The sequence below is a fragment of the Acipenser ruthenus genome, chromosome 8, assembly GCF_902713425.1.
Source record: "Acipenser ruthenus chromosome 8, fAciRut3.2 maternal haplotype, whole genome shotgun sequence".
Classification (NCBI taxonomy): domain Eukaryota; kingdom Metazoa; phylum Chordata; class Actinopteri; order Acipenseriformes; family Acipenseridae; genus Acipenser; species Acipenser ruthenus.
The window spans coordinates 8,684,541-8,708,754 of NC_081196.1; the positions used below are offsets into that span (position 1 = coordinate 8,684,541).

Below are 24,214 nucleotides of genomic sequence, written 5' to 3' on the forward strand. Positions count from 1 at the left end.
TTTATTTGTAGGGTCTGCTGTAAATGGAAGATGGACCACAACCAACCCCCCAAACACCTGTTTGTTAACTCCTTGTTCCCATGTCCTTGACCAACAGTGCATTGCAATTATATAGACGTGCTAAGTGACAGCCTGGGCAAGGCTGCTGCAACCCCCAACTCATCCATATCTTCTTAATGGCACTCTCTCAGGGACAATGGACCCGAATACTTTATTAACCTGCCATGCTTTAAATTATCACTGAAAGAATCCAATCTCATCAATTAAGACTAGAGTATTTATCATGCTGCCATAACTACAGAATGTTACTGGCTACCCAAAGTACATTTTATAGAAGCAGGGTAATGAATTCAGCATAGATCTAAAGTGCCGAGTCTGACCATTTTACCTTATTTACAATCAGAAATCAAAACAGCAAAACAAAACCGTGTGCATACAGCATAAACGCTACAATGATAAATTGAATTTGTTTGAAAGATAACAGAATGCTGCCGTTTTGGTCCATCAAATACCTTCTAAAACCATGATATTAATGTATCTCTGTCATTTGTCTTTTAAATGAGACACCACATGCAACGTATTACCGTATAATGCAATCCATTGTAAGGTTTAATGAAAGTGTGACATTTGTTTAAATGAACCATTTTAATCTGTTTAAGTAATTAAGATTGTGACCTTTCTGGATTATACCCAGGATCCCTTGCTATTTAAAATGTTGTCATGACAACCACATGATTTGGTAGTCTATGTATGCTTGCATACAATCAATTTTATACATTAGTTCGGCAACTTAGTTTGGAAAATTCCCACCAATGTGATATATCTGCTTTAAGTAATCCAAGCACGAGAGGTGTATTGAGAAGATTTCAATAATGCTTCGTCTGCATCTCTGACAAGCATGTAAAACTATATTCTAAAGATTCTCTAACTCCAACTCACTTGCAATAGTAATATTTTGTTACATAAATAAAATGTCTTTGCATAGCTTGAATACTGTAGTTGATACATAATTTATTTTCTAAAATCAAAACGAGAGAGTACAAATTGACCCCCCCCCCCCCCCCAAAAAAAAAAAAAAGCTGATATATGCAGTTAACAGTACGAGGTTAAATGTCTTGTGTGGTTTTACTTGTAATTGCATTCATAAGATGTTTTACAATTGTACAAGATCCCCTACTGCAGAAGATGTTATTGTTGGTTACAGCTGGCTGCTATCATGCAATTCATCTTCAATCTGACAGAACTATTACTGTGTGTTCCAAGAGACTTTTCTAATCTTAGCTGGAACACAATTTGCTTTCCAGCTTGAGGGATATTCATGATAGGATAACCAGGGAAAGCCGGTGGCCCCTTTGTGACCCCTGTGTGACCCCTGTGCCACTAAAGCAAACACTGTGTTTCTGGGAGTCCAAAGCCTAAAAAGTTGCAAGGACATTGCCATGAGATTTTCCTTTTTTTTTGCGTAAAATAAATGAAAGAAACAGACTCTACCCCTTCACTCTTCACCCAACAGCAGTGAATTGTACTTCTCGCTGCAACTTGTATCACGCATTGATGTAACCAATAAAGTCAGCAGGCAGATATGTCCAAGTGCTGTCAAATGTTAATTTGAAAAAGCATTTAGGTATTTTTATAGGTTTAAGGGTACAATAAACATTGTTTGGTTCATTCACAAGGTTTTGTATGTACAGTAACTTAATCCCAATCATATAAGGGTGTCTGGGAGAGTCTCCCTTATTGGTGGATTTTGAAAATGTTCTAACAAAAGCAATGCAGTTTTCTTTTATAATTGTTGCAGTTTGGAGAGCTGATCAGGTGTATAGCTGGAATGCATTGATGGTCAGCATCGTGATTAGATCATTCTGAATTGGATATTCTATAAAACAATTTAGCAGCTCTAATAGTAGGAAGCTAAAGCTCCACGCCAATGTCACACACAAAGCAGTTGTTATTTATGGGAACTTTATGAGACATGTACTAATACAAATCGTAGTTTAATTAAACTGTCCTAGGAACGAACATGCTACTTAAAATGTGCCAATTGTCAGAGACCATATACATTTATTTGCATTAATTGAGCTATCAAATTGTAATTTGTGTAAATGTGAAAAATGTCAAAGCCATTAACTGATTTCTCACATAGACTAGATTCTCACATCGACTAGAGGACAAGGCGGGGGTGTTGCCACCCTCAAATCAGTTCCTCTTAATTGCTCCACCCGCCCGTGTTCAGCTCCATTACAGTAATAATTGGTCATTAAAAAGTGGACGCCCACACACTCGTGTCTTTGTTCTTACTTAATTGGGGAATTTAGAAGTGTTGTGAAATTAAATGAATGGTTTTGTTGATTGGCATTTGGTTGCTAAGCTGCTTCTTGACTAACTAGACATGTTTTATTATCTTGTTATTTTGCAATTGTATCTTTTAAAATGGTGTTGTCTAATTTAAAACAATAATAATTGCCTGGAATTGAAGATGCATGTATAGTTGCTTTTGAAAGATAATACCCAACAGTTAGCAAGTCAAATTATGATCCCCATATTTTTTATCCATACATTTAAAAAAAAATAATAATATCTTTTTTGGGTGCAGTTGTACTTACATGTTATATATATATATTAGACACACACAGTCATATTATATACACTCAAATGCAAAATGTATTATAGCACTGATTTATGTATAATGTAATGAACTAATGAATTTACTTTCTGTATAAACATTCATTAAAAAATATAAAAAAATAAATAAATAAAAATCACAAAAAATAAGACATTTCACCTTATGCAGTCTGACAGCAACAGTGAGAGGAGACAGGACCACAAAGGTTAATTCCAAGCATATCTCGGAAACACTCAAGAAATGAAGTCCTTAAAGACAGACAGGAACCTCTTGCCTGTACATTTGTCAAAGAATATTCCTTTTTATTACTTTATTCTGTAAAGCACTTTGAGGTTTTTCCCTCTTCAAATGTTTATTTTGGTTTTCACAATGCTCATATGCTCTGTATGGTATAATTAGGGCTTCTGATTTTCAGTGTTTTACCCCAACTTTTAAACTCTCCTTAAAGAATTCGAATGACACCTGTTAAGCCTTTCGAGTATCTCAATCACAACTGAAAAACGTGCCAACATTAAAACTGATTTAATTTACGGGTTCTGGCTTTTAAAAAAATTGGCCAATTTTTAATTACAAGCAGAGCGTGCAAACGGGATCGCAGCATGTTAATAAGCAACTAATCTTTATTAAAGCTGGACACCCTTTATTGCAATCGTTATGCGCAACTATTGACATTAATAAAGATGAGTCGCTTCTGCTTTGAAAAGAATAAGAAAGACTTACGATTTAAAAGCCCATTTAGTGGTTTCACATAAAAAACCTGTAAATTAAATCAATTTTACTATTAACGTGTTTCTCACTTGTGATTGAGATACACGAATGGCTTAACAGGTAGCAATTTTTAAAAGGAGAGTAGAAAAGGCCGGGGTAAAACACCGAAAATCAGAAGCCTTTGGTATACTATAAAAAATGCGTTTCCATCTGGTTATTGGATTCATTTTTGATTAAACTAAGAGCAATGCCATCCCATTGTTAATTAGGTTACAGGAATCCTTTTATCATTCCGTTTCCTTGCAGTCCACATGTGCTGCCGGTTTTGGTGAAACAATGGGCACACTTAGCAATTAGATAAGTTAACAGACATCAGGACTCATGCAAGGTTATATCCATATTCTGCAAAACAGGCCTGGCTATTGCTTATGTAAGCATTAATTTTTCAAGACGTGTTTAGTTGCAAAGTCAATGTATATGGCAGCAAGAGGCAAACAGCATAGGGCAGCAAAAGGCAAAACATGCAGATACAAATACTGTATTTAGAATGCAGCCCACGTTTAACTTGTCCATTTTAGAATGATCTTTTCAACCTCACTGCTTGAAAACACTAAAACTGTTGCACACAAGACTCAGCAGCTATCATAACCACCAACAAACCCGTCAGCTAGGAATCCACCAAAACAAATAAATGACTCGGTCAAGTTTCGCAAATTATGTCACTACACAGCCACTCCCCCTATTGATCTTTCAGCGCAAAGCCAGTTCTCTGTCAGGTCCAATCAACCGCCACTCGGAAAGTGTTTAAAAGCAAGTGCACATTGGTCACGGAAAAGGTGAGGACAAGTTTGCTGGCTCTGAGGAAGAAAGGAGAACAAGCTTCACGCTTCACTCTTAACTGAAGCGGTTACACCCTCAGGTCCCTTCAAGGGCTGAGGTCGAACAGCAATGCAGACAGCATGCCTTCCAGATGGAGAGAAAGAAGTCAGCATCATTTTAACACGTTGGCTTCAAAAGCACATCTTCAACTGAGGACAACCCGACAAAGAAAGGCATTCCAAAGGCACAAGTTTAGAAGTACTATGATCTGATTATCAAGATAGTAGGCAAAATATTAAAAAAGTCTTGTGTTTTTCTAATTCAAAAGGATATTTATCTTATGAGTATACAATATTCCCAGTGTAAAGGCATTACTCATTATCTTTTTTTCTAAAACAAAATCAGAAAATTATAGCCATATGAGTTGTGGACCTTTTAACTCTAGGTTTGGTATTGAAACATGTTTCCAATGTTTTTTTTTTTATCTTGTTTGTTTAATAATACATTATAGGAGTTATGACTTTATTCTTATTTGTTCTTTCTAGTTAGTTCACTATTCAGGCAAGAATTTCTTCTGTCTTTTTTTTTTTTTTAAATGCAGTGCAAAGTGTATAATTGTTTCTCACAATGTGGTTCCACTATGGTGGACAGCGTTACATTATCATGCTTCTCCACCTTGCTTCTTGAGTCTTTTCAGAAGCAGTTTGCTGGGATAGATAGCCAGCGTGGCAAATTATGATCTAAAAAGGAAACAATAGTAAAATCACACAAAACACAACAGTTAAATAAAACAGGTAATAAAATAAAAAGTATTAGGAAAATGCAAATACAAGTTGTCCAGCCCTAACCAGGGAAATCATGTTTAAACTTCTCTGGGCTCATGATGTCCACTCCCCTTTAGAACACGCACCAGATTCCCACACTCGTAGCCCCGGACCCAACTAACCAGCCTTAAGTCTTGCTTACAAGGAAACATTCAAAAATTCCTATAACTGTAACAAATATTAGACTATTATTTTATTTATTTTTACTGACAGTTTCTTTATTTTTCAATGTTCTTTAAACTAATTTAGTTGCATTTCGAAAAATAAAACGGTTCTCTCACTTAACGACGAGGCGTTCTGTTCCTGTTAAAAGAGTCCGTTTGTTAGTCCATTACTGAGGATTTTTGGAGTTTCACTTCTAACAGTATCTCCGAGTAAAAACACTGTGTAGTCTATTCATCATCACCTGATCTATGCCGTCTTTATTAAAAGACAGAGCTCACCCATCTACGGACAGTCTTCCATTAACAAAAGCAACAATTTTATTTTGCAGTCTCCCATTGCTATAATGGCATCAATGTCATAAATCATAACTGTGCTCCTGATTAGACCTCACGCATTTTTTGTTATTGATAACCGGAGCATGTATAAACCAGGAAAATATAAATTTACCCAACATGTTATTCAGAGCCCCAGCAAATCATTCATATGGAAGGTGTTTGGTGCCCGAGGCTGTACTTCACGTTTCAATTGAGAGTGAAACAGGTACAGGAAGACAGTTTCAAAAGCAACAGCAATACATTTATAGACAATATACAAGATAAGTTAAAGTAAAAACCATTTAGGCATTCCTGTCAAAAACAAAGAAGCACTATTTTAAGCGTTGGAATAACTGCTGACAAGAACTAACTGCAAAGGTGTAAAAAATATACTAAATATTGCAGAAACATCATGGACAAGAATGATACATGTATATTATATGGTAAGAAAAAATACTTAATTGGAGCTTTAATGATTTAAAAACACCCCCTTTTCCTGTACCCATTTGCAACAGAATTGATGATTAACTGGAATCCTTTACAACTGCACAGTAAAACTGGGTCGAAGTGTACAGGATTAATCTTAAGTACGCACACAGAGATTTCACCTTTCTGAAATAGGAAACCACAGAAATGAAAAATTACACAAATAAATATCCTGTCAGCTAAAGGTGAATTTCCAACTCTTGAACACTTGGAGATTTTAGGATTTTTGGCAGATTAAAATCAACCAAAGTTTTGTTTTTACAGAGGCTTACCAATACCACTGCTATTACCTTTGACAGTGTTAAAGTTACGGATGACACATCCATTTGTTATAGTACAGTCTGCCCAGTTCTGAATGCTGTCTAGATCATTTTGAATGACCTTTGCTGCTGCAACAGTGTTTGCCACTCCTCCTATTTTTGTGTCGTCTGCAAATTTAACAAGTTTGCTTACTATACTAGAATCCAAGTCATTAATGTAAATTAGGAATAGCAGAGGACCTAATACTGATCCCTGTGGTACTCCACTGGTTAGCTCGCTCCATTTTGAGGTTTCTCCTCTAATCAGTACTTTCTGTTTTCTACATGTTAACCACTCCCTAATCCATGCGCATGCATTTCCTTGGAATCCCTACTGCGTTCAGTTTGAGAATTAGTCTTTAATAATAATTTAAAACGTGAGGTTTTTTTTTTTGTTGTTTTTATTTTTTTTTTTTTTTTAAGATGTTTCGAGTCCAACAGCGACTGGACAAGCAGAGGTACACACTGTTATTAATGTATACACAGGCTCCCTTGAGAAAGATATGTACAACATATCGAAACGTTGGGCATCTGGCTCTTTGAGCTAAAATTATATATATATATATATATATATATTCACACATAAAAAGGTACTTTTTACTCTGCGACATTTGTGGTAGAGTTACCAATAATGCAGACAAACAAACCGTGCAAGCTATATATAACACAGTTATGAGCATAATAATTAATCAACAGCTTTCACTGTAGTTCCAACCAACCATCCTCAGGCACTGTTCTGCAAGTTTTGAACGTGTCCAATTTAAAGCACTTAAAATGACTGATGCTGACTGCTTCCCTGCTTGACTTACTATTATAACAACTCCCCACTCCTGAAGGTACATTTCTTTTTTTTTTTTTACGACTACTGAATTAAAGCATTACGCTTAGCGTACTCAGTAAATCAAGTTTTAAATGGAAACATTATGTAAGAATGATCTCCCATACTCCCTCACTGCACACAAACAAAAGTGTTTTTTGTTACTATCACTATATTGAGTTTGAAATCCATATTAGAAAAATCAGGAAACTATCCAGAAAACTGGACCAAAAAAGTAAATCGCAGACCAGGATAATATTGCCCAAAAGCCATTAGGTCATATGTACAAACAATCATGCATCCTGTGTACACCCTGGTAATAATCCTTTACAATGCAAAGCAAAATAGGACATTTGTGTTCCTGCTATTTTTTTTTTTTTTTTTTTGTAGACTGCACATTGTTACCACCTTTGTTAACCAATGTCTCACTGGCACGTTAGGAAAGACAATAATATGACAAAACTTGTGTCAATTAAAATTGCAACTTGTATTCTTGTTTTACTGCAAGTTACATGTCACACATTTTTGTCATGCAATTTTCAATGCTGCTGTTGTGTCCTCCTGTAAAAATGCTGCATTCTGCTGAATAGGCACTTAATGCAACAAACACCAATAGATGTCAGCTGCAGAGCCCTATGACCTGCGGTGATGGAGGGCATCATTTGGTGCTTCCTCCTAAAGATTCATTGCTCTGCGATTAGTAATTTGGTTCCCCTTCCACAGCTGAATTGAAAATGGGCGTACTTTAGTTACTGTATGTTAATAAATAAATAAATAAATAAATAAATAAATAAATAAATATAAACAATACTATTAAAATGCATTTCCCTCTAAAAGGAATACTTTATATTTATGTAGAAATTTAAAAAGACAGTGTTCTACAGGAGACACCTCAAGTGTTCATGTAGTTGAGGGTGAAATTATGGATAAGTACCTAAGTGGTTGAAGATCTGCAGTACCAGTACCTTACAGTATATCTGTATACTATATCCCTTTCAACGTCTAGGTTCCATGGTGACACCAATAAAATCGAAAGGGGCTTTGAGCTGCCAAACGCAGTCTGTTACACTACAGTATACTATAGGCTGTGGCTGAATAAAAAAAGGGTGATTTTGGGGGTACACTGTACATTGTCTGGTTATCCATTCTAGTTACTTTTGAATTGAGGCAAAATACCAGGTTAATAGTTGGGGTTACAATGCAGAGGCACTTGTCAAATTAATATCTGGAAATAACTTTCCAGGTTTTCAAGCTCCCCTATCAACCTAGCTTTAAAGATTGCTCAAAACTCCTTTCGCATAGGACTACTTCATCAATATTTGATCATAAGCCCCCCACACTGTTATATCACACCGTTGTAACTGTCTTTCTTTCATTTATTAAACTGCAATCATATTACTAACAACACCTCACTGTAGGCGATTAACTGAATTGACATTTGGCACTTGCTATTTTTCTTTCTCCTACCTTAATTATTACAACGGCATAACTAGAAATGAGATATTCTGCTCTCCTACTCATCCACCCTCCTCAATCTGAAGTGAATGTATATCAGAGTTTGTGTGTGGGATGGAATACGTTTTGCATCCATTCCTCCTCTCAACTGGCAACACTGTAGCTACAACCTAAGCCAACCGATGCCCATTTGAAGAACATTGCAGAGGAGTCAATAAAAAGCTTGCTGCAGGCTAACTTCTTTAATTTCTCCGTTTCAATAGGCTATTTATAAATGGATTTCTGCTTTTCTTATCCCTCCTGCTGAGCTAGTCAACCCAAGAGAGCAACCTCTATTCCCTTCCTGGCACTGCAACTATTTCTGAAAGAAATCATGTTTGTTTACCCTTTGCTACTGCCTGAACAAGAAAAACTTTGAAATAGAGAGGAAATTAATATTCCAACTCACCAAATGAACCCTTCATACCTGCTGCTGGATGCAGTGCCATGAAAAAAATAGGTCACTGTGACCAACGCACAGAATCAAATACCCGTTTCAAACGGAATATTAAAAGTCGAAGTGACCCATATATAAGATAAAAAAACAACATTTAAGAACCCATCTTCTCCCTTTGTGTATTTTGCTTACATAGAGCTGATGACATTTATAACCTCCGGCTGCTGCAGGTTCTGTTTTTCGTACAGTTAGAGATTTGGCTACAAAGAAGGAAGAAGCGTATGAACCTGCAAACTAGTACACCCAGTTTCAAACAATCCAACATAGGTAGTATTTTAACACAAAACTGAACATAAATGTGGAACACAACAGCTTTATGAGCTGTAAGAAATATTCAGGCCCTATCTGACAAAGCACCTGCTTGCAGAATATAAAACAAGGTTAGTGGTGACTTTGTTCACACTCAAGCCTGCCGGTACGCCCCAGGTGAACAGATAGAGAACGAAATAGAAACATATCATCATCGCCCTGGGAGAAGCTTAGCCTGCCTTTAATACATTTCACTGCCTCCCGAGCACAGTCCTTGATTCTATGAAATCATGAACATCAAAAAAGTGAAAATCTGACAAATTAATTGCTTTACTAAAATAAGTGCCAATGCGAGACAAAAATGAGATACAAACCTGCAGATAATGCAAAGGGCTTACTACAAGTGTGATGAGCACCGAAATTCATCTCGGTAAGGAGACTCCAGGCTGAACTGTACAGCCTGCACCGCTACTGTAGGACACTGTTACCAAAAGCCTGTTAGTTCTGAATTTTGTCAAACCTATTGATAATGGTGGGAGGCATTAGAACAGCTTTGATTGCTTCTGTTGTCTGTAATAACATCACTCTTTTAAATCTGCAAGAAACTGTCACAGTGGAAATAAAATATCAACACTTCAAAACAGTTTGGCACCTGCTATACATTTTCAGCAGGCTGCTTTGAAACCTGCAGGTTCGTTATACAAAACACAAGCCTGCCTGTGCCATTAGATATTTGTATGACTACCACCATTTTTCTGTATTACTCTTTATTGATTCAGCGGACTCAATCTGAAAGCATGGACCCCAAATCTGATCAGAGAACATGAAATGGTAGAAAAAAAGAGAAATATTAGAGCTTGTTTATATTGTACTATAACACCACTACTCAGCTGTACACACAATGTAGTTGTAAGGCACGACAATTACTCTGAGCACAAAGCATGCATGCAACAAACAGTGTTCCATCATACCGTCTAAAGCACTTTACTAGGACAGTACTGAACTTTGATCCCAATATTCTTTCACATTATGTTCTGTGCTACTGTGTCTCAAAGTGTTTTAAATTCCCCTTTTGTAATACTGAGGAAGACAGAGTCTGGAATTGTTTTTTTTGTCCAGGAAAGTAAACATTTCCAAATCATTTCAAATAGACCGAGTACAACAGAAAAAAATATAAAAAGATACAAGTCTTTTACCCATAGGTCGCCGGTTTAAATCTGGCGAGGTCAACTATATTGAAAAGCCATCAATTGAACTCTTTTTTTTAAATGATTTAAGGAGGCCTGAATATTCCATCAATAGGAATTAATTACAACTTAAACATAAGAAAATGAATATTGTTATTTTAAAAAGGCAAAGTATGGGGATGTAATCAATGACATGCATTGCTAATTCTAGGAGATGGGTAGCTAAGTATCACAGCAGAACTAAGCAGTGATTTCATTAAAGAAGATAAATAAATTACATCTTAATTTAAATTGTACATCTGTAACATTATTGCTTTCAACAATTAACCAGCTTTGAACACCTTAGCAATTTAATCTGTTACTGTGCCAACCCTGCTCACCAACACCTCATCACTATCCCACATTGGTTCATTTAGCAGGACTACAAAACACTCCTCTGAGGGCTAATAGCAGCAACCTAACTGGAACTACACTTAGTAGTCTTATTTTGTAACAAAGTAAAAGAGTGTCTCAAGCATTTTTAAAGTCAGCAAAACAGATGGCCTACCTTCTATGAAGCTAGAGATATAAAAATAGCTATCTGAAGTATAGATCATTTCTGTAGCGAGGATCTCAAGAGGGCAAAATGTGCTGTGATCGGCAAATTCAGAATAGTGAAGAGAAAACTATTTCCCTTTCAGACGATTTCCCTCAAAGAAACACAAAAATCCAGGAATTTACAGGATTGTACTTCCACAAGTTTCTTCAGTGGTAGGTTTTTGGAGGAATAACTATTACATTAGAAATATCTTGGGGGTAAAATGACAGGAAATGACTGCTGTACATGTAGCGATCCTACAATAAACTGGTGACCCTCTTCAAGCAGAAGCTCAAGGCTTTCACAAACGTACCTCTTCAGAAGCGGCATCAAGACCAAAAACATCCCTTCTCTTCACAGTCAGTAAATCCAGGTCTTTCAGGTCATCATCATCATCATCATCATCATCATCTTCAACAAACTTCATCCCCGATGTCCCCCCTCCAGTCTCATCTTCCTCCTCCCCTGAAGAACCAGACTCCTCCTCCGACTCTCCTCCAGAGGATGGGTCCCCTGCAAGACATGACGTTTCTCCCTGGCCTTGCGACGTTGCCCCCACTGAAGTGGATTTCTGGCCCCTGAGACGAGCTTTGAAGTTCTCCAGCTCATCCTCTGTGCCGGACTCCTGTTCCTCTCCACTGGCTGCCTCCCTGGTGGTGTCTGTCTTGTCTCTCGCACTCTCCTCCCTCTGCTTCTTTGCTTTCTGAATGAAGCGAACTCTTGGTGCCACGGCCAGGCCTAACGAGCTGTGAACGGAACAACAAAAAGAATACAAATCTTGGAACAGACAGACTGCTTGGCAATATATATCTGCTTTCATAAATAGGAAGTTCTTATTGATATGCAGGGAGGCAGTAAAGGTGTTTAATTCAGGTTCAAAGAGTTTCCATGTTTCTTGTGCATCCCTCATGCTTCAGACGTGCATCCGAATTGTAACTTTTAAAACATTAACGGTGGACTGATACAATTGTCACCTAGCAACCGCGATATCACAATAGACATTATAGGAGACGTATTTTATATTTAAATTATTGGACCTTGTAAATATTTTGTCAACCATAGGGCAGCAGTGTGGAGTAGTGGTCCGGGCTCTGGACTCTTGACCGGAGGGTCGTGGGTTCAATCCCAGGTGAGAGACACTGCTGCTGTACCCTTGAGCAAGGTACTTTACCTAGATTGCTCCAGTAAAAAAAAACAACTGTATAAATGGGTAATTGTATGTAAAAATAATGTGATATCTTGTAACAATTGTAAGGTCGCACTGGATAAGAAAATAAATAATAATAATAATAATAATCCTCCAAGGGCAGAAACTTTTACAACTGCATTTCTAGCCTTTAAAATTGTTTTTAGTCTTTTCTTCCAGACAGTTTCCCTTTGTGTTTGCTTCAAAATAGCACCCAATATGTATTTATTTTGTAAAGAAAATGTTGTTAGGCTGGGTACTTCGCTTTATCACTTATGCATACTAAGATCAAAAGAAAACTGTGGGATTAAATGGGGTTTACATGTCTGAATCTCAGGGATACACTGGACCTCTGCATAATTCCTAAGAAATATAAATCAGGCAGCAAAGCTAACACAGATGGCTACCCATTAAGATCCAGCTCTACTAACGGAACCTGTTCAACCTTTACTGAAAAGTTTCTCGTCCTAGCGAGCCAACACAGACTCTTTTGGGATTCAAATGAGGATTTGGTTTTTAAGAAGCAGGCATACGATGCCGAGACATATGGAGCGTGTCCCTGGAGGGCTGAGCGGAATGGCGTCCTGATTACGAGAAGTGGATACATCAACCAGCTCATGAAAGATGCATCGTGGCCAGCCAAGAAAAGGACAGCACCGACAGGCTAGTCTGGAGAGAACAATCACAGTGCAAGCTCAGACTCTCTGTCCCTGCAGTGACAGCCCAAACCACAGACTGCTGTGCTGCGAGGCAGGCAGAATCCAAATACTATGGAGATACTGCAGACTCAAGCTTATCTCAAGGTGTTGTGTGATCATATCTTCTATTGCACATTCTGTAACGGCTAATTAATTCCTGCAGCAGTAATACTGTATTTTAGGGTACAAATCAACAAAGGCGAGTCAGCAATAAAGGAAAAATCCTAAATTAAATTGGGATTTAAAAACAATGTCATTTAGGTATTGAAAAGCATCCTACCAATTAAAACAGCTTATTAGTTTGTCTATGCCAAAGAAAACACTGGCGAGTCTGAAATAGGGGAAAAACATGTTGCTCTTGTATTTAAAGTTAACATATTACTGGAGTAAATGAAATGGACTTAAATTAAATTCTTCATATTGTTTATGTTCCAGGATTTCAAGACTTACTTACCAAGCATACTCTGATAACTGCATCTTAAATACATCAAACACATCTTTGTTTTTCATCAGGTAGACAGATCGCAGGTAGGATACAAAGCACTGAAATGTAAGAAAAACATTTATCAATATTCTGCATGTTAGAGTTGTAAGTAATTCATTTTAAAAATCTGAAATGTCACAATTAAGGGGAACATATGTTTCCAATAGATTATATATACAGCTATGACCAAAAGTTTTGCATTACCAAGAATTTTAGGATTGAGACATAATTAAAAATATATATATATGAACATCATTTAGATATTTTATTTAACATAATGTAATCAAAGAAACTAGATAATGACATTGCAAGTCAACTGGAAGCCATAATAGTAATACAGTATTTCATGTTAGATTTCAAAATGTCACATTTTTCAATTCAGTTTTTTCAAGTATATCGGAAACTACAAAGCGGTATGTAATTCAATGTTAACATAACCTTATTTCAGCAGGTTTAATTCGACTTTATGAAGCAAAATGAGTTAATTCTGTAGGGTGATGCACATCGTTTGGCCATAGCTGTACATCTGAATGTAATAAACAAGTAAATAAAATACAAAGGGCAGCAAAAATGACTAACTCAGTTTGGAAGAAACACAAAATAAATGCATACTAATGCAAAAGAAATCAGGAAAAAAAAAGAATGCTTCTTTTATCGTGGAATGCGTTGCTGTAACAAGGGATCTTTATCTATGTTTTTCAGATTCTCTTATTCTATTTTTCCATGTTCACCGACAGCTGCAGTTGGTTTTATATGCTGACAGATAGTTTGGATCCCAATATAACACCAAACTCGAGAGTGAAACTAAGAAGGACTGTAAGGAAAAAAAAAAAAAACACACTAAAACTGATCAGAACATCTTGAATTGTAAAATCTCTGATAAAACTAGTGGTGCCCAGGGAGGAAAACAAAGTTTTAAAAGAAAAAATAAAATGCACACAGTTTACAAGAAGAAAAAAAAAAGTTCACTCTGGTTCTTCAGTATCCATACGAAGTAGGCTTTAAACCCAAAGGAAAAATGGTTAGTTTTCAGGTCTTAGTCCTACTGTTCTAGTTGCTTTCCTCCTCAGTGACAAAGAGGACAGCAGCTCCCTAGGGTGAGACAGAGTGTGAGCCACTCCTCAGGGGAGCCGCTATTCATCAGTGCTATCCCAAGAGCTGGGGCTGACAGGCAGGGACAGTGAGCGAGACTGCACCCAGACGTGCTGCCTGTACCATCAGGTGCCGAGCCATGGTGGAAGAGTCATGGAGGACAGAAGTGGCGACGGTGGGGTACTTACTCTTTGTGCACGCTCCTTTAGAGCCTGCTCCTGTGCTAGGAAAGCCTCCAGTTTCTGCTGCACATTTGTTAACTTGTCCGGATTGACCCTAAAAGGGAAGCACACGCAGCCATTTCAGACAGAAGCAATATAAAGAAAGAGAGGTGGCACAGTGTGTTAAAGCACAGCCTTTTCGCCTCTGGAAAGGCTTAATAAAATGTGTAATTACTATACGGTATGCTCTTAGGCAAAATATGCAACTAATTAATTTTCCATAATGGACTTTACTATTCACTGGTTCTTACCTTTTAGGTAGCACATCAAAGGAAACAATACAAGGAAACCAACATTTTCAAAATTGACTTCTAAAGGGAATCTAATCAAAAGCAGCAATTTCATTAAAATTAAGATAATATCAACATGCCAACTAACCGACAGTGCTTTCATCCATCTTGTACTAATTGTTAGATTGCATCAAGGAGTGTCAATATTAAATTTTTTTCAAAACACCTTCCACGTGTAAAGGTTGCAATTATTTTGCTCCACGTTTTAAAACCACTTGGGGCACTACACCTTTGATTAATTAAAAATGTTCAAAATGTCTATGGCTGAACATCAAACTGATGTGGTGGCTTAAAGGTCTTCACTTTGAAACAGAACACCTTGATCTATAGTTTGTATGCGTGTGTGTGTGTGCATACACAGTAATCACAGCTGAGGTTTGACTTCAGAAGCCCCTGGGCACTCTGTAAACATGTACCTCTATATTAAATGCCAGGTCCTGAGAATAATCTGAAGTGGATAAAAGAACAAACACATACTTTGATAATGACTGCACACAAAGCAATCTTTGTTGAAAGAAAGTCTCTAGATTCATGAATGTATGTATTTTGGATAAATATTGGGGGGCGGGGCATATGGAAGTGGCATTATCTGGATGTGGAATGCCACCCTAAAGGTCGGGACACACATAAGCAGCGCGATGCCGTCGGCTATCAGGCGGCATTTTACCACCAATATTGTTGGCAATGTTACGGAATGGTGCTGCACAGACCAGGGCGATATACTGCGGTATCACAGTGTTGCTGAGCAGTGCTGCTCAAATGAAATCCAGAACGATTTTTTTTCTAGCTGCCGCATGGTACCATCGGTGAATTAACTCATCACAGCTATTTTGCATGTAGATTTTCTAAAGAACTGTACAGCAGTTAGGAGTGACAATACTGAATGAGCCAATGCAAATTTTCCATTCTGTCAAGCTATTATAAAAGAGGTCTTTATGCTGAGTTAATGAACATACAGATCACTTACGAGAGGAAAGGTTACACTTTTGACTTTTTTTGCGTTTGCAATTCAGGACTAATTATAGGTCTGTAACCGATTTCACTGCATTGCAGAGGGAAGCCTACTCATTTGTTGTAGCTCTCTAGCTCAGTCTTGAAAAAAAGGCATTTTCATATATATATATATATATATATATATATATATATATATATATATATATATATATATATATATATATATATATATATATATATATATATATATATTATTATTATTATTATTATTTATTTCTTAGCAGACGCCCTTATCCAGGGCGACTTACAATCGCAAGCAAATACAAATACATTCAAGTGTTACAATATAAGTCATACAATAAGAACAAGAAATACAATAATTCTCAAGTGTGACAAACCACAATTCTCCACTGGAACAGGGTTAATCCCGCAACTTCCCCTTTCCGTACCATAAAAAATAGATATTTAACATCCACCGTATGCACCCCCAGTGAGGGATAAGCGATACACTCCCATCAAACTAGCCGCTTTTGAGTCTTGTGGGAGCCATGAGATATTACAAAATCTCTAAATTCACATTCAAAATGGAATGCACTTGTCCACATGATTGGATGTCTATATTGATATCTCCAATACTATAATAAAGTGTCTCTGAAGTGTTGTTTTGTGGCTCATTAGTACCAAAATAAATTAGCTACACTTTAAGCCATTAGTTATGGAAGAGTTCCCCAAAGGTTTGCCTGTGTCGCGCTTCTTCTAAACCCATTACATTCTCCAGCTTTGACCTAATCAGGGCAATATTCCCCCCTATGTAAGCTTTCTAATGGTACCACTACTGGTTCCTGCAAGGACTGATCAATTAGTGTGCCACGGAAACTGCATTACTGTCATCCACAGGGGCTTTCTAAAACTAATTAAGAAGAAAGGCTTCTGCAGTGGACACCTAGTGATGAATGAACACATCAAATTTAATTTCAAACCTTTATTAAGCACGGCTCAAGCTCGTGAAGTGGGCCGATAAGGTGGCACAGCTCCTGCATATCTGCAGTCAGAACAAGCAACCGTCTGGAGACGCATGCAGAGGGCCATCCATCACATATTCTCAGTGTGAACGTAACGCAGAGTCCCGGAGGAACATTTGTACAAAAAAAAAAAAAAAATTAGAGGACCGAGAGGCTTAATGTCTGCACAGGATTGTGCACACATTGTGATACTGTCATCCATTTAAAATACATCAAAAACCTCACTGACAGCTGAGAAAGGAAGTAAAGTGCTAAGCAAGTAGCACCTGCCTCAGACTCATTCGGGTCCTATTGGGGGGGGGGGGGGGGGGGGAGACGAGACAGTAAGCAACCAGTATCTCTCCAACCCCTCTTTTGTGTATTAACTAAAATAGTGCCAGAATGCACAATAACCGCAGCAATTAAGGGCAAAGGGGTTTAAGTAAAACATTATCTTTTCACCAATTAAAGGAAATCTGAAATGCACATTTTACATGGTTTTTTTTTTTCAATTAACTGTAACCATGAATGAATTTTATGGGCAGCAGTGTGGAGTAGTGGTTTGGGCTCTGGACTCTTGACCGGAAGGTCGTGGGTTCAATCCCAGGTGGGGACACTGCTGCTGTACCCTTGAGCAAGGTACTTTACCTAGATTGCTCCAGTAAAAACCCAACTGTATAAATGGGTATTGTATGTAATAATGTGATAACTTGTAATAATTGTAAGTCGTCCTGGATAAGGGTGTCAGCTAAGAAATTAATAATAATAATAATAATAATTTTACATCTGTGACTGTTCTGTGCTTTCAAGCAGGTGTTTGTATGACCCGTGTTGAAGTGCCAAGGGATTTGTTTTTCAGCAGTGTTTATGAATTCTGTGGTTTGAGCCAAGCTCTGAAAAACAGTTGTAAATGTTCATGATACACGGGATGTCCTGATTGGCTACTTGTATGGTGCATAAGATCAAATCATCATTTAATGACTGACTATTTTCTTGAGAGACAACAATTAAATAAAATTAGGGAGAGTATGTATTCACACCAACTATAAAACACACATCATTCAACAACCACTTGGTGAACTACAATGAGCCATGGTATGCTTTTGTTCTTGTATCATACAATATATCTTGTAAAGAAAGTAGCAGGATTCATTGATACACAATGAATCGTTGCACGGCTAGTACCAAGTATCAAGCCAGTATCTTAAAGCTTTTTTCATAATCTGAAACAGAGAACCCAGAACTAGCCCCTAACAGACACTAATTGGTAAAGACTGTGGTGCAAGTACATACAGCAAGACCAACAAAGTGACAGGCGAACCAAGGCAGGCAGCTGGAAACAAACAGAACAAAATGAGGGCAGAAAGAATGTAATAGCAACAGAAAATCTGTTGGAATGCAAAGAACGCGGACTAGACAAGAACATTTAAAAAGGGAGCAGGTACAGGACATGCATGCAAATTAAATTAGATCTGAAATTTAAGAGCACTGGAGACGTGGCAATTAGATTGTATTGCATGAAAGATTACAGCTTTGACCAAAAGTTTGGTCTCAACCTATAGAATTAACTAATATTGCTTCATAAAGTTGAATGTCTCAATCCTAAATATTCTAGGTGATTCAAAACCTTTGGCCACCGCTGTATAAGCCCTATCAGGTACCGTCTTTATGATGTGCTGTACTTTCAGGTTACACTGAGGCTGGAAAATGATTATCTCCAGGTCCCTGCAGCTCTGGGGATTCAGATAGAACAGTTTTGTTCTCACAAAGGGATGGCCACCATCAGTCTCCTCAGTGACATGAAGGCATTTAATAACATAGCTGCAAGATTCTTGCCAGCATACTGCATTTTTAAGACAGGTTTTTTTTTGTTTTTTTTTTATTATTCAAAATATTTACTTCACAATGTCCAGGATGAACTTGTTCTAAACATATTGTGATGTACAGTAGCAATAAGGGTAATTTGCTGGTTATTTACTTTGTTTACTTGCTTAGATGCCCGTAAACCAGTGTGCAATAAAACATTTATTTTGCGTATGCAGCTAGTGCAGCTGAGAGTAGATGCCATGCATTCTAAATATTGTACGAATCCAGAGTGGAAAAGATTAAATGGTACTTTGTTTTTTTTAATTACAATGCAATACTAAAAGTTACAATTAGACCCCGTTCACACTTGCGATTTGAGGCGGACACCTTTTCTCATATGTGAATGCTCCAAAAAAGAAAAGATTTAGGATGATGTTCAGTCTTTACTGGTAATGGTTAGGGACTAGAGAATAATAATTCAAGTAAAGGATAGAACAGTTTAAAGATCGTGTTTGTACACAAAGACGGTATTTATGCAGGTAAAACAAATATGTATACATGAGAAGAAATGTGTGTAATGGGTTTAACATTATTTAATGCTGTGTCTTTCCTTAGGAGGGTGCAGTAGTACTATTAGGTGGTCAGTCATGAGCTTGTCTTGTGAATGTCAGTCATTGTGTACAACCTGATAGTCTTTTGCAATCCGAGTGAAAGTATCCATTATGAAAATAAATATTTATACCTGTCAACACTAAGTTGCTGTTTCCCGCGTTCTAAATACCTCTGTGTTCTTACGAGAATAATGCGATTGTGGGTGGGGGTAAGCTCGGACAGTCACCCTGTTACATACCATAACAGTAAGTCAAAATTGTCAATATGTTTTTTTAATATCTACCATAAAATTGCTACTAGGAACAAGTACTCTTTGGAGATGCTAACCTACCAGTACATATCAGAGGAAGAGGCACTTACTTGATTTTGTTAATGGGGACCTTCCTTTCTTGAAGCTGTTGCAACATTCCCTTTTCTTCTGATGGCAACAGAACCAACAGTGCTTCACCACCTTCTTTATACCTGAAACAACATTTAAAAAAAAAAAATGCAGATATGAGGGAGAATTGAAAATGCTTGCTCTAGAGTGTCTGTGGATGCTTTCATTTTCCTAGAAATGATTTTCTCAGAAAACTTCAATCAGAAACGAGCTACTGCATTCTATCTTGACTTTATCTTCTTGTATTCCCCGGTCGGTATTTACGGGACCTTTCACAAAACAAAAGCTTAAACTAGAGGACAGATTTGACTAATCTGTACCGTAGAGTTTGTTTCCTAGTACTGAGGGATTTCTTAGGAAGCAGCCTCCTCACATCCCATACAGGCTCAGACTGACTGAAAAGTAATTAATGTTAAAATGAATTACACAGGGCCGACAATTTTTTTTTTAAAGCACTTGACATTTTTTATACATTTCTAATATCTGTAATCATGAAAATGAATCCTGGGTAAATAGTGTTGCTATATGATGGTTTCATATCTATAGCTAAAGTACTCAGTGCCAAGGTAGCGGTATCTACTGACAACTTTCCAGAATATGATTGGATTTTTAGTTAGGAGGTAATTTTTAATATCATTTTTTGTCGCATGTAAATTTGAGGTGGCTGTTTTCCATCAGGTCCGCACAGAAAGACATGCGCCCGTAAAACAAGACGCTGTGTGGGGATGCTGCACGCTCGGTGGGGGAGATCGGCTCTCTGCGTCACGGGCTTTTTTTGTATAGGTCTAGGAAGTTTCTCCTTTAGGAGAAAGTAATCTCTTTATATGCAGAGCAGGTGTTGTTTGGCACTAACTGCAGTAGCAGCATGCAATCCAGCACAAACTGGATGGAATGGCCTTCCTCTGGAGAATTCACTGGTAATGACAAAACAGACACAACCGGATAGCTAGGATTATATTGCTTAAGCTTTTTCTTAAAATCCAATTATTTTATGAAAAAAAGAATAGAAACTCAATTTTATTTGAAAACGCACAAAAACGTTCTTTATCCATTTTTTCCCACTGATTGAGAAAGCTAGTACCGTGTCACACAAGGGTTTTTCAACAAAGCATGCTTATTCATTGGTGCATTGCATTTTAATGCTGCTTTATCACCAACATAATACAAATATTTGGTGGTGGTCCAATGAAGGGCAAAAATAGGAAGGTTACTGGTAGTCCCTCGACCTCCAAACTCAATAACAACAAACACTGCACTTATAGTGCACCTTTCAAGACAAGGTCCTCTCAAAGCACTGAACACATTTTAGCAGAGCAAATATTATTTCAATTCTTTTTGTTGTTAGTCAACTATTTAAATTCAATGTATAACCTTAAGGCAATGTACTAAGAAATGCCTTTTCAAAGAGATATGTTTCTAAACAAGATTTAAAAAACAGGAACAGACTTGTCTGAGCAAAGGTTGTAAGGAATCACTGAGTTCAGCCCCAAAACCACCAGTACAAACAGGACTGATAAGTCAATGTTTGGCTGGGCATGGGCACTGAAATGCTCCCTACAGTCTGTCTGAATTGATGAATGTTGTGGGCCAAGCACAGATGTCAGTTCTATCTTGTAAATATAGATGATTTTAATCTCCAGAGCTGCCAATCCAACATTCTATAAATACATAAAATTTAGCAGATAACACATGTCACACCGTATTGAGGGAATGAGACATCCCTCTTAACCGCTATCCTATTTGATAGGGACTCAAGAGCTCAGCAACCACAGCGGACAGACTATAGATAAACAATGATGCAATCATAGTTAACTAATGGGCTCTAATCCATAAATGCAACAAGAGACCAGCCTCCCACTGAACGCAGATGTCCCCCGCACAGATAAACCCACACCAATTCAATAGGTTAGCTCCCATTGATTTAATGAGAATGGGCACTTCTCACACACCATTGCATTTGCTGATCATCCGGGACCAAATCCACAGGATGCTTGGATTTCTTTTGCCTGTATTTGAAATATGAAGCAATAAACAACCTGTCAATGTGTCATTAGGTACTGTTACCTAGCCCCACTGTGTCTATGCGATAAAGTGATTAAGGAAACAAATGTGGGGAGAATTTTCCTACACAAAACACAAAAGCAACCAACTCTGTACCACTCTACCCAACATCAGTACTAACTTATCTGTGTTTCACTGTTCAAGTTACAATCGACCCAGAAGATTAGCATTTGTGGAGATCCCTTTTGAGCCTCCCACCCTATTGAGCCCTTTTCCTCAAACCACACCTGTGCTCAGTTATTTCACACATTTCCTATAGCATGACCATTACATAAGTGATTCTATTCTGGGTTAAAAATCCCAAATCCATGGCTGCGAGTTAAAGAACACCAATGCCTGGTCTTCAGTGCCTTTTCCCAGGTATAGCTGAGCTGGGCGATCTGGGCGAGGTGTAGTTAAAGATGGCTGTAATTTTGTCAGGTATCCTGTTGCTGACCGAGGAAGTAGTAGTGCGGCAGTAAAGGTCGTAGTGAGGCAGTAAAGGGTCACGTTGCATTGTGGGATTGACTAAATGTGTGCAAACAAGCGAAGATGGATGAAGTTGAACAAACAACTGTTGTTGTTTTTATTTTTGGTCTTTGCACAGCTGCTAATAGTCTTATTAATGAGGTTTTGTCACGCAATAAGGAGAAAAGCGGCCATTGTTCAAAACAGTTGGTCTCTTTAGCACACGCCTTTCGATGACGTACAGCACAGTTTGGCCCTGTTGGGTAGGAGATACAAAACTGTATGGAAAGGCAGTGGAAACGAGGCATAAATTAGTGTATAAAACCAAATGCTAAAAATGTCCTGGAATGGAGGCCTTCCACAAGATTTAGTTTTGGTAAAAAGTCTCCCTCTTGTGCCTGATCCAGCAACTACAGTACACAGAGCCGATACAATCCCAGCACTCCTTGCAGTAAAAGGAGCAGCGTAAACCACACTGAATTTAATACAGGGTTTTTTTTTAATGGATTTTAAAACCTTAGGAGAGTCCTGATAAGACATGGCAATGGGCCCAAAACATATTTACTGACAGAGTGCGGCATGGGTTTCCAGAGATGCTGCAGACCCTTGCAGGAATTCATCTTGCTACAGACAACAAGAAAGCTAACATTTGCCCTTGCTCAATACATCTCATGGGACCTTGAAGTACCTTGAGGCATCTCGTTTAATACAAAGGGCAGCAACTCCAGTGCTTGACCTTGTAGGTCCTTTTGCTGCGGACAGAACTGTGTTTACAATGTGGGAAAATCCAACGGGATTCTACCGATTCACTTTTAACTGTAACTAAACACGCAGGTAGGAAAGAACCTGGGGGGGGGGGGGGGGGTTAACATATCAATGCATTGCCTTCAGACTGCAAGGAGAAAACCTGGTGGTACATCTGTGTTTGCCAAATGCATTAACTTCATTGAACACCCTGATGAAACTTTTACTGACCAATACTCACGAGAATGCATATACAGGATCTTTTCTGCAGGTTTCATTTTTATTTACACATCTAGAAAATGTCCAACAAGTATTGGGAGAGATCATATGAGGCAGAACTATCGCTGTGGGTTCGTTTCTTCATAACTATCCCATCTTCAATGGTATTATCAATTTTGTACAAATAATGAACAACCGGAACTACAGGAAGTGTATGAATTAATAAGCACTTTAAAAAAATGGACAAGCTGACTCACATTGAATGCAATGGACAAGTTGACTCACATTAAATGCAATCCTGCTATGTTAGGATTGCATTTTTATATTTAAAAAGGGGGATTTTGAATCCTCTCCTAGGCAAATACATTTACTGAACATGTAGGCGTAATCAGCAAGATTAATACCGACTAACAGTTTCTACCTTTATTAATATTACATTTTCAATGGAGCCTTTTCTAGCACTGCATCCTATCCTACTTGCCTGCTGTTAAATAAGTGGATCAGCTCTCTGTACAATACCTGGCTGTTCTCCCCACTCTGTGGATGTAGGTATTAGCGTCTTCTGGACAATCAAACTGCAGTACCCAGTTCACCACAGGGAAATCTGCGGAAGAGTAAAATCTTTATTTTGCACCCTAGGGGTGTTGAAAATACATGATTTATAGAGGTCCTGTCCATTCAGGTAGAAAGCAATTGATCTCATGAAACATATTCTTATATCTGCAGGCAACAAACAGTTACCATTTAGCAGGCGGTGTTGTGGGGCTCGGTGCACTAAAGCACTTTACTTAAGTGCATCAACCTTATTCCCTCTTTTGCTAAAGTCAGAGTATCTGCTGGGAACAAGAGGAGCTGTATATTGCACTTAGTGCTATGTCACATAACCACAATGCCATCCCTCATCAATCAGAGCTCTAAACCCTGCGTCTCTTAACCTAGACATGCAACAGGACAGGATGTGTTGGAATCCTTCCAAAATTTTGGAAATAATATAAAACAAA

General features: G+C 37.8%; 1 protein-coding gene across 3 annotated transcripts in view; it reads right to left on the reverse strand.

The window, feature by feature from the left end:
• Window positions 1-24,214, reverse strand: part of LOC131737706 (probable ATP-dependent RNA helicase DDX10) — an 88,183-nt gene that overhangs the window by 55,048 nt on the left and 8,921 nt on the right. For all 3 annotated transcript variants that reach the window (XM_059028388.1, XM_059028386.1, XM_059028387.1), the window contains exons 9-13: window positions 23,733-23,817; window positions 19,724-19,825; window positions 14,668-14,755; window positions 13,358-13,446; window positions 11,333-11,765 (exon numbers count right to left, since the gene is read on the reverse strand). In XM_059028388.1, coding sequence (XP_058884371.1) covers window positions 11,333-11,765; window positions 13,358-13,446; window positions 14,668-14,755; window positions 19,724-19,825; window positions 23,733-23,817 — 797 coding nt within the window. The remainder of the gene's footprint in view (window positions 1-11,332; window positions 11,766-13,357; window positions 13,447-14,667; window positions 14,756-19,723; window positions 19,826-23,732; window positions 23,818-24,214) is intronic.